Source organism: Condylura cristata, unplaced genomic scaffold (assembly GCF_000260355.1).
Source record: "Condylura cristata isolate star-nosed mole 26May11 unplaced genomic scaffold, ConCri1.0 scaffold00050, whole genome shotgun sequence".
Classification (NCBI taxonomy): Eukaryota; Metazoa; Chordata; class Mammalia; order Eulipotyphla; family Talpidae; genus Condylura; species Condylura cristata.
In genome coordinates this window covers 1,265,780-1,276,208 of record NW_004567151.1, presented here as the reverse complement: position 1 = coordinate 1,276,208, position 10,429 = coordinate 1,265,780, and the positions used below count along the sequence as shown (strand labels likewise).

Genomic DNA, 10,429 nt, shown 5'->3' with positions numbered 1-10,429 from the left:
GGTGGCTGACCTCCCGGGCACCGTCCTGGGAAGGGGTCTGAGGCCCCCGGCCGCGGAATCGCTGACCCCGCCCGAGCTGCGCTGGAAGCTGCACAGACCACACCGGAGGCTTCCCACGAGCGTTTGTCCATCACCACAGGGTCAAGCCCGCGCCCTGGCCCACGGGTCTGGGCAGGGCGCCTCGCTGCACCCGCCGTCGCCCCCGACCTCACGCCCAATTCCAGGGTCACGGGCGCGGGGGTCGCGCCTCCGGGGGCCGCCCGAGCCCGGGACCCGGGTGCGGAGTCGCGGCGAGCGGGAAGGCGGCGCCGGCGCGTACCCAGAGCGCGTCCCGCACCGCGGGCTCCCGAATCTCCTCCGGGAGCGCGTCCCCGAGCTCCCGCACGAAGCGGCCGCACAGCTCCAGCACTTCCGTCACCGCCCGCTTCGAGGTGCAGCGCACCCGGAAGTCCTCGCGGGGGCCGGCGGGGGCCGAGGCTCGGCTGCCCGGCCCGGCCACTGGCTCCCCGTCGGCCGCCGAGACGAGGCCCACCGGCTCCACCGCCGCCGCCGCCGCCGCCATGTTTGTCGTTTGAACGTCAGGCGCGGGCGCCGGAAGCGGAAGGGCGGGGTCCGTGGAGGGAGGAGCCCCCGTCCGTGCGGAAACGCCGTCCGGCCGGGAGCACAGCCCGCCGCTGCCGAGTTCCGGCCGGGGCGCCGCGGGGTCGCCATGGGGACGGCGGGCGCGGGGCTCGTGGACTGTCACTGCCACCTCGCCGCCCCGGACTTCGACCGCGTACGTGGGGGCGAGGCCGGCGCTGGGAGCGGGGAGGCGCCGGTCCTTCCCCTCGGTTGTCTTTGCAGATCGCCCGGCCCACGGCCGGAGGCTCTGTCCAGCTCGAGGCCACGCTGCCTTTTCTGTCTGAGCCGGGGAGGTCGCCCAGCCGCTCCCCCCGGCCTCGTTCCTGGAACCCCCCGGCCTCCTGGCTTCTGGCGGGGTCGCCGATGCCTCCACCCCACCACCCCGTGCGTGCTGCATGAGGATTCCCAAGTTAAGACGTTTGGGTGGAAACAAAGTCAGTTACCTGTGAATCCAAAGCTCGGGAGAGAATTCCAGGGTGGACATAAGGCCGGAGACTGACCGGCACGTAGAGGGAAAGTCAAGCTGTGGGTACGATCCCTGAAGCTGAGGACAGAAGGCACGTGGGGTCCCGAAGCAGGAGCTTGAGAGCCAGACCAGGAGCTGGAAAGGCTAGGAAAGGGGGGGCCGGCAGGGAGCTGCAGAAACCAAGACGGGAGGGTTTTTGTTGGTTTTTTAAAGATTTATCAGGCCTCCCTGGTGGCACAAGGGGTTAAGTCTCAGCACTATCAAGCTAGTGCCAGTCACTGAGGCAGGACTTGGATCCGGCCAGGGAGGGACCCCCAGGGCGCAGCAGACCCCTCCTGTCTCCCCGCTGCTCCCCTCAGCAGTGGATTTCAGCAGATCTACCTGTTCTGCTTCCCACTCTGTCTCTAGGGAGTCCTCTCACCGCCCCCCACTTCTGGCCTGCATCCCAACTCTTGTATGCATACATAAATAAATCTTTAAAAACATGTATTGATGCATACAGAATTGGGGTACAGGCCGGGGTACAGGGGCTGGTGAGAGGATTCCCAGAGACAGAGTGGGGAGCAGAACAGGCAGATCGACTAAGTATATTGCTGAGGGGAGCAGCGGGGAGACAGGAAGGGTCTGTCGCGCCCTGTGTGACCTCTCTGGGGCAGGGACCTAATGCGGGCTGAAGCAGCTGCGCTGGCTTCATGGTGCTGTGCTTGAACCCCCTGCACCCCCAGGGAGGCCCGACTGGGAAGGGTTTTCAGAAGGAAAGCGTGGCGAGTGAGTGTGAAGGCTGCTCGGACAGAGTCAAGGAGAACAGAGAAGTGTCCGCGGGTGACAGAGCCGGCCCTCTCTTCTTGGCTTGGGGCCAGAAGCTGGATTTTGCTTGGAGAAAGAACAGGCAGAAGGTGGCTGAGACGAGCCCCCCCCCACATCCCACCACGCCTGCTCCCCACTGTTACTTTGCTGTGTGTGGGTCCGACGACATGTGTGTGTGTCACTGTAGAGCAGTCGCTAGTCACGTAAACTCACTAAAAACACACCCCCTGTGCTCATTCTAGGACCTGGAAGATGTGCTTGAGAAGGCCAAGAAAGTAAGTCAATCTCTGTATCTGCCCTTTTCTGCGTGCGACTAAAATACACAAAATTCAGTAGCCTCCCTCGTGGCACAGGGCTTCCGTCTCAGCACTGTGAAGCTGTCTGCAGCCACTGCGGCCCGAGTTCGACCCCGCCCCGGAGGTTCTCAGCAAGCAGCTTGCCCACACTACAGTGGGGAGACTGAAACCTAGAGATCAGTGACTCTTAGTCACCGCGCATAAGGAGCCGGTGACAAGATGGTCTAATCCCACCGAGTCCCCGCCGCCACCACACCTGCGGGCCACTTGAAGCAGGTGGGTCGCTCTGTGTCCAGTGACCGCGACTGTGAAGAGCCTGAAGTCACGTGGGAAAACATGCTCGTTTGGGGAAGAGTTTGTGACATGCACTAGAATGAGGGGGTCACGTTTGTCGCACAGTGACCGGAACGCCGTCCCGTGCGTTTGTGATTCTGACCTGTGTTCAGTGCGCACGATCAGGGGAGCCCGGCTCTGCATTCCACACGCCAGGGGCCTTGGGCAAGTTACTGGGTTCACCCAGGTCACCTCCCTGGCCGGGGATCGAACTCATGCTGCAGCGGCCTTTGATGACTCCACCATAGCGCTGAGACGTAACCGCTGCACCCCCAGGGAGGCTGCTGTTGGAGACTCTTAACTGACCTGTCTTCTCTTTTCAGGCCAACGTCAGGGCTATTGTGGTGGTTGCTGAGCACGCGGGAGAATTCGAAAAGATCATGCAGCTTGCAGAAAGGTACTGCCTTCCTGGAGAACTTAGAGTTGCCAATAAAGATGCAGTTATAACCCCACGCTGATAAGGCCAACATCATCCGTCTTTAGAGAGGATGAGAAGGAAAAAGTCCTAACCCTGCCTAAAAAGACATTCTCTTCTCCATCCACATGGTCTGCTGGTCTGGCATCCTGGCTAGGGATGATGGGCTCATCCTGCCGTGCCTGGGTGTGCACCCAGTTCAAGAACATCCCTCGGGAGACCAAAGAAGCGTCACATTGAAGGTAACAGTCACATAAAACATGGCCCCTGCAGCGTCGAGGAGGAAGAAGAAAAGCAGGTGCAGCTTAGAGGTTGGGAATAAAGAAGGAAGGTGTTGTGCCTAGAGAGGCTTCTCGAAAAGGAGGACTGTAAGGGGTGGGAGGCAGCATGGGGTGTTCACAGAATCACAGCCAGGAGAACAGGACACCCGAAGTCTCTCCACGAAGAGTGACAGTCACACGAGGCCCCGCAAGGGAGAGTCTGGAGAGGAGACGGGGCCTGTCGTGCCTGCGTCGGTGGGATCCCGACTGGGCGCTTTTAACTGCCCAGTGTTGTGCTGGCTGGGAAGTGGTCAGCTCACCAGAAAGGGCTACACACTTGCCCCGCGCAGGGCAGGAAGGGAGAGAGAGGGAGTCAGCACGCTCCAGCCACTCGCAGGGTCCTGGAGCGCCTCATCCCTGCAGGCGAGTCTCGGCTGTTAAACCACAGTCCTCTCCTCTGAAACAAGATACTGGACCTCCCCGAGGCAGTGTCTGTCGCAGGCCGCCTCAGGCAGGCTCAGCTTCTCCGTGGCTCCTCACACCCACATCAGTCACCCAGCCTTACAGATCGCCCGGCCCCGCCTGGTGGCGCACGGATCAAGCGCAGCACTATGAAGCTGTCTGCAGCCGCTGCAGCGCGAGTTCGATCCCCGGCCAGGGAGGGACCCCCAGGGTGCAGCAGACCCCTCCTGTCTCCCCGCTGCCCCCTCAGCAGTGAATTTCCATGGATTCCCCCTGTTCTGCTCCCCACTCTGTCCTTGGGGAATCCTCTCAGCCCCGCACCTCTGGCCTGTACCCCAGTTCTTCTACCAAAAAAAAAAATTATCCTAGAAAATTAAATGAAACAAAAAGTGTCAGTTCCCTTCTTTTTTAACACACTCACTTCCCCCACCCCAGGACCTGGAGGGAGCTTTGCCCATCATCGAGAAATACAAGGATCGGCTGTCGGCAGTTGGAGAGGTAACCGCTTCCTGGCCCTGGACGCGACTCCCGAGCCGGGCGGTCAGGTGACACATGAAAATGATCCTTACTTCAGCCTTCATGATCATCGATGCCAGCACTTCAGGTCTTCAGGCCAGCGTGTCCCCACCGGGAGTGGCCCCCAGGCTGCGGGGCCCCCAGCGTGTTAAGGAGAAGAGAAACAAAGCAGGGCCCGGGCGGGGGGCAGGAAGCCCGGGGAGCCCTGTCCAGGGTCCGGCCCGCTCCCCTGAGGCCCGCTCCGTGGGGCCGTCCGGGGTCACCCTCGCCGTGCGGCTGTGCCGGAATCTGTCCTGCTCCCAGCCTGACCTCAGCGTCCTCTGTCCCTGTCGCCCCCCGCAATGGCCGCTGGCCTCGGGTGCTGACCGGTGCCCTGTGGCCTGCGCCGCCCTAGTCTCCGGCCGCCCCCGTCCTCCAGGCCTTTTCTGCCCCCAGGGTGGGACAGCCCTGTGGCTCATTCCCACTGACTGGGATAATCACTCACGCTGCTCAGCTGTAATGATTACCGATGCCCCCTCAAGCCTCGACAGAGGACGCCCCAGAGACAGAGCGGGGAGCAGAACAGGCAGATGGACGAAGCCCGCTGCTGAGGGGAGCAGCGGGGAGACAGCACATTGCTGAGGAGAGCTGCGGGGAGACAGGAGGGGTCTGCTGCACCCTGGGGGTCCCCTCCAGTGCCGGGGATCGAACTCGCGCTGAAGCAGCTGCGGCCGGCTGGCAGTGCTGCGTCTTCACCCGCTGCGCCACCAGGGGGCGCTGTAAATCCAATTCTAATTGAAGATAAGAGAGAAGACTAAACACACTCACAGTGTAGACGAGCACGCGTGTGCCCGAGTCAGACCGCGGGGAGTGGCCCTTATCCTCTCCCCTGTCCACCATGGGGGCTGCACGCCGCGTGGACTCTTGACCTGTAGCTGACCGCAGCTGAGATGCGCCGTCAGTGAAAAAGCCGGAGAACTTCCACGTCTTACTACACCATGAAAAAGAGTGCAAAATAACACAGTCCTTATTTTAGTACCATTGGAATTATGGCAATAATACCACTGTATAGTAATAATGTCTGCCATGTAGTATATTCACTATATTGTTAAGGCTGATTCCAGGGGCCCTCCCTGGGGGCGCAGCGGGTCAGGACACCGCAGCACTGCAAGCCGGCTGCAGCCGCTTCAACGTGAGTTCGATCCCGGCCCCGGAGGGGACCCCCAGGGCGCAGCAGACCGCTCCTGTCTCCCCGCTGCTCCCCTCAGCCGTGGACTTCATCCATCTGCCTGTTCTGCTCCCCACTCTGCCTCTGGTGAAGCCTCTCACCGCCCCTGCACGTCTGGCCTGGACCCCAGTTCTGGCTTCGTGTGACTGTTTCACGTGGCGACTGGCAGGTGGAAAGTCAAACTTGTGATCTGCGTGGGTGACCGCGTCACATTCGTCTCGGACAGGACTGTGTTTGGGGGGGCTCATTCAGCCATCAGCACATGCCCTGTTTTCTTTTTCTGTGACAGGTCGGACTCGACTTCTCCCCCAGATTTGCCGCCACTGATGAGCAGAAGCAGGAGCAAAGAGAAGTCTTCACCAGACAGATCCAGCTAGCCCGGAGGCTGGACTTGCCTCTGTGAGTTCCTCGGTCATCTGTCTCCATGGACAATTAAATAGTGACCGTGTCCAGTGCAGCTCTCGAGTTCCTTTTCCGTGAATTTTTTTTTTTTAAGATTTATGTATTGATGCATGCAGAACTGGGGTACAGGCCGGAGGTGTGGGGGTGAGAGGCTTCACCAGAGACAGAGTGGGGAGCAGAACAGGCAGATCGACGAAGCCCACTGCTGAGGGGAGCAGCGGGCGGGTCAGGAGAAATCTGCCCACCATGTGGTCACCTCCGGGGCAGGCGGGGATCGAACTCGTGCTGCAGTGGCTTCAGCTTCTTGGTGCTGCGCTTTAACCCGCTGCGCCACCAGGGAGGGCCCTCTGTGAATTATTTTAACAGGATAAAAATAATACTTCCAGGCTAAGTAAAGGAATTTTTTTCTTGTTCAACAGAAATGTTCACTCGCGCTCCGCTGGGAGACCCACCATCAGCCTCTTAAAGGAGCAAGGTACCCCGGTCCGGGAGGGTGCGCCGGCATTGGGGTGTCACGCCCGGTCCCTCATCTCCCGGGGCGCCAGGTCTTGGTTTCGTACAGGGGAGGGGCAGGCCGGGTGGAGGTGCAGATGCTCCCAGGCGGTTCTGGAAGGTTCTTGCCAGGCTTCCAGGCCGCTCCCACGTGGGCCGAAGCAAATGCAAAATCGCATCAGGCGATTTCTAGAGCCCATCCAAAATCAGCAGCTCCCGTTTCTTCCTCAGCTCAAGCAGCTGATTCACAAGAGGAAACACCCTAAGTCACGTCGGGGCTGGCTTTGCAGCGTGATCTTGCGCAGATCGTGGCTGACACACGCAGAGGGCCCAGGCGCTGCCGCTGCTGGTGTCTCTAGAGTACAAGCGTGGTCTTCATACTCTCCCACGTGCCGTCTGCAGCCTGAAGTACTCTGAGGCGCACGCAAACACGCGCCTGACGTGCTGAGGCGTGTAGGGCTTGGCGTGTGCACACAGGGTGTGCGTGCAGGCACGTGTGGCGTGGGCTGGCGTGTTCCGTGTTGGGTGTGTGTGAGCACACGCTGCCGGTCACGGTGTGCTGAATTGATTTCATGCCTCACTCCTCCATGGCCTGCTGCGTCCAGCAGCCCCACACTGACAGACGGGAGTCTCGGAGCAGGCGACTTAAGGCAGGCCCCTGGCCTTGTTATTGATGGACAGCATTAGTCAAAAGGGAGAAGCAGGACGGGGCAGGGGTTTATGCACCCCTCCTCAGCCCCCTGGGCATTCCCGGCCACGCCTCGCCATGCAGACCCTTCCCAGAGTGCTCCAGCTCTCCATCGACGTGACAGGTACCTGTCACCTCGCAGGGTCGCGCTCCTATGACCGGGCTTTAGGAATACAGACCCGTAGGCAGCAATGCGGAGGCTGGACAGGCTGCTTGGGATTAGCAGACCCACAGGCCCCACCTGCCTTGTGGAAGCCTCAGACAGTGAAGGACTCGCATCTGCATCCAGCCAGAAAGCACCGCGTCACTTGATACTTCTGGAACCGCCGTGGGGGGTCTCGCTGCAGGGAGCGGCCGTCCCCGGGCGCCCAGCCAGACCCGGCCGCGGGCTCTCTGGGTCATGTAGGGCCTCAAGGCCTGGAAAAGGCTCGACGGTAATGCTTAAGTGACTGTTGCAGACTGTGTATTTCCACGGGGTGGGACGATTCTACCCTGCAGATTAAGAATTTTCCGTCCGTTTGATGCTCCTGTCTGACACGACCCAGTCACCTGCCCGAGGGCAGGTGTAGGACCTCATCTTTAAGTGACTGTGACCAGACGTTATTGCAGTGCGTGTCGCTGGCTGTGATTCACGGAGAGGCCTGTCACTGCCACTGAGGAAACCGGTCTGTGCTTCTCGAGGTGCTGACAGGGTGCTGCTTCATGCGTTCGATGGCCGGCCGGCCGCGGCCCTGGAGGGTGTCCAGGCCGGGTACTTCTTCTCCATCCCTCCCTCTGTTGTGAGGAGTGGGCAGGTGAGCGTGAACCCCACTTTCTGCTCTGTGCAATGCGCCTTAAAATAGGAGCTTTACAGAGACATTTTGTGGGGGTCGAGTGGGGAGTGGGATCAAAACAGTGGGGGGAGGGAAATGCGCTGGACTGTGGTGATGGCACACGGCTGATTTGGGGATGGGAAACCCAAGGGGGTTGCAACTGAGATGGGAAAAGGCACAAAAATATGTTAAAATAAACTAATAGAATAAAAAAAATAGGAGCTTATTAGGTCCGCGGGATGCGGTTCTAGTTATTTACAGGGATGAACCTTCAGTCTGTACCTCACCTGACATAAAAAATTAACTCAAAAATGGTCCAGAGACCTAAGTGTAAGAGCTAAAATTACAAAACTCAGAGAGCAGAACGGACCTAAATGTTTGTGATCTTGGATTAGGTGATAGATTCTTAGGGCGTCAGACGTAGATAAGTTGGGCAGCTTCCAAATTTAAAAATTACACGTGAAAAAGCGGAAGTATTGTTTCTCAATGTTCACTGCCAAGAAAGTGAAGGATGGGGCCCCCTGTGGGGGAAAAAGGGGTACAGCACAGCACTGAGAAGCTCGCCCAGCCACTGACTGCAGCGCGAGTTCGATCCCCGGCCCCGGAGGGGACCCCCAGGGCGCGGCAGCCCCCTCCTGTCTCCCCACGGCTCCCCTCAGCAGTGGGCTTCGTCCATCTGCCAGTTCTGCTCCCCGCTCTGTCTCTGGGGAGCCCTCTCACCCCCGCCGCACCCCTTTAACACCAGGCCGGGTTTCAAGACCCCCTTCCCGCCTCCCTGGGTTTCCAGGAACCCGTGTGTCTCCTGGGTGACCTTCCCAAAGCCACTCGGCTTGAAAAAGGACAGAGGATTGATCTAGACGTTTCTCCAAAGAAGACACGCGGACGGCCAGCAAGCCAGACACGGGGTGCTCCGTCGTTAGCCCTCAGAGGTGCCGGGGCACCGAGGGGTCGCTACTACCCGCTCAGCTTGGCGGGGCCCCGGGAAGCAGCTCCCAGCAGCCCCGGGGGAAGCGGACACTCGGACCCCGCACACCGGGCACTCGCCCGGGCGGCCGAGAGGGAGACTGCCCGGTGTCCATCCACTGTGGATGAATAAGCGCAGGGACGTGTCACCCCAGGGAAGTGCTGATCCATGGCAAAGGTGGGCGAACCCCAAAATCACCATGCTCCACAGAAGCAGTCAGGCACACAGGATCGCACACACGTGTTCCCACTCCGGTCTATGGATGTCCAGACCCCGGTCCACACACACACACGCACCCGCCACACATGGACGTCCAGACAGGACGAATCCATAAAGGTGGAAGGTGAGCGAGTAGTCTCCAGGGGGACAGAAGCGAGTGTCCGCTCTTGGGCGGGGTGGTCCTGGTTCTTCTTTCTGGGGTGATGAAAATGCGCTGAAATGAGATGGTGGCGATGGTTGTACGACCTTGCAAACACACTAAGAGTTTCCAAATTGTGTACTTTCTTCTTTTTTTTTTTTAAAGATATATTTAGTGATGTATACAGAACTGGGGTACAGGCCAGAGGTGGTGAGAGGCTTCCCCAGAGACAGTGGGGAGCAGAACCGGCAGATGGACGAAGTCCCCTGCTGAGGGGAGCAGTGGGGAGACAGGAGGGGTCTACGCCCTGGGGGTCACCTCCGGGGCTGGGGATCTAACTCGTGCTGAAGTGGCTGCAGCCAGCTTCACAGTGCTGAGACTTAACCCCTGCACCCCCAGGGAGGCCCTGTTAATGGAAAATTAAAGCGTGAATTTGGGGTCCTGCAGAATCGAACGCACTGAAGTATGTGACCTGATGCTCACTTTTTCTGTACAGCTTCCGTTTTACACTTACTAGCTTTCTCTTTTCTCTAAGAAGCAGAAACTTGTCAAACAGTTGCCTTTGACATCCATGTGCTTAGAAACAGATTCACCTGCACTTGGGCCCGAAAAACAGGTAAGTGACTGTCTCCTTCCTGCAGAGTTTAGAGTCCTTTATTGGGGTGACTGTGGGCTAGCTTTGTTTCTCGTTGTAGCCAGTGAAGACAAACGGAACAGAGTGAGATAGGCTGGAGTGCTTTTTCATGCAAACGTGGGGCTTCTCTGACTAGATTTGGTCCCTTCTTTTTTTTCAAAGATTATTTATTTGTGCAGACAGAGCTGGGGTACAGGCCAGAGGTGCAGGGGGTGAGAGGCTTCACCAGAGACACAGTGGGGAGCAGAACAGGCAGATGGACGAAGCACACGGCTGAGGGGAGCAGCGGGGAGACAGGAGGGGTCTGCCGCGCCCTGGGGGTCACCCCGGGGCTGGGATCGAACTCCCGCTGCAGGGGCTGCGAATCGCTTCACAGTGCTGCGCTCTAACCCGCTGCGCCACCAGGGGGGGCCCAAGAGCCACATTTTAAATGTTGCAGCTACTTTATGAGGTTCTCAAATGAAGCCGCAGAGTCCAGTTTCTCCCTCCGGGTGGTGACTGTGCTCACCCCCCAAAGCAGACCCGCATCAGCGTCCAGGAGGCGCCGCAGGACGCGGACTTAGAGGGTCACGGTGCAGTTATGTTCCCCTTGGGATGGAGCCAGGGCGGCCCCCTGGTGAGTAGGAGGAGAGGCCCAGGCTTGCTCTCTCCCAACGCAGAGCAATCCCGATGTCACTCAGTTTTATATTTGTGCTT

General features: G+C 59.3%; 2 protein-coding genes across 4 annotated transcripts in view; one reads left to right on the top strand and one right to left on the bottom strand.

Annotated features, from left to right (window-relative positions):
• The window catches only part of NSL1 (NSL1, MIS12 kinetochore complex component), a 14,483-nt gene extending 13,921 nt beyond the window's left edge, over positions 1-562 (bottom strand). Inside the window, exon 1 of the mRNA XM_004694900.2 lies at positions 320-562. Within this exon, the coding sequence (XP_004694957.1) occupies positions 320-562 (243 nt within the window). The remainder of the gene's footprint in view (positions 1-319) is intronic.
• A 121-nt stretch (positions 563-683) lies between these two features.
• The window catches only part of TATDN3 (TatD DNase domain containing 3), an 11,266-nt gene continuing 1,520 nt past the window's right edge, over positions 684-10,429 (top strand). Inside the window, exons 1-9 of one of the 3 annotated variants that reach the window (XM_012734195.1) lie at positions 684-775; positions 2,137-2,169; positions 2,847-2,920; positions 3,096-3,180; positions 4,096-4,158; positions 5,673-5,782; positions 6,205-6,260; positions 7,647-7,759; positions 9,638-9,715. In XM_012734195.1, coding sequence (XP_012589649.1) covers positions 710-775; positions 2,137-2,169; positions 2,847-2,920; positions 3,096-3,180; positions 4,096-4,158; positions 5,673-5,782; positions 6,205-6,260; positions 7,647-7,759; positions 9,638-9,715 — 678 coding nt within the window. In that variant the 5' untranslated portion in view covers positions 684-709. Of the gene's footprint in view, positions 776-2,136; positions 2,170-2,846; positions 2,921-3,095; positions 3,181-4,095; positions 4,159-5,672; positions 5,783-6,204; positions 6,261-7,574; positions 7,760-9,634; positions 9,716-10,429 lie in introns of all 3 variants that reach the window. The other 2 variants (XM_004694899.2, XM_012734194.1) reach the window with 2 other exon arrangements.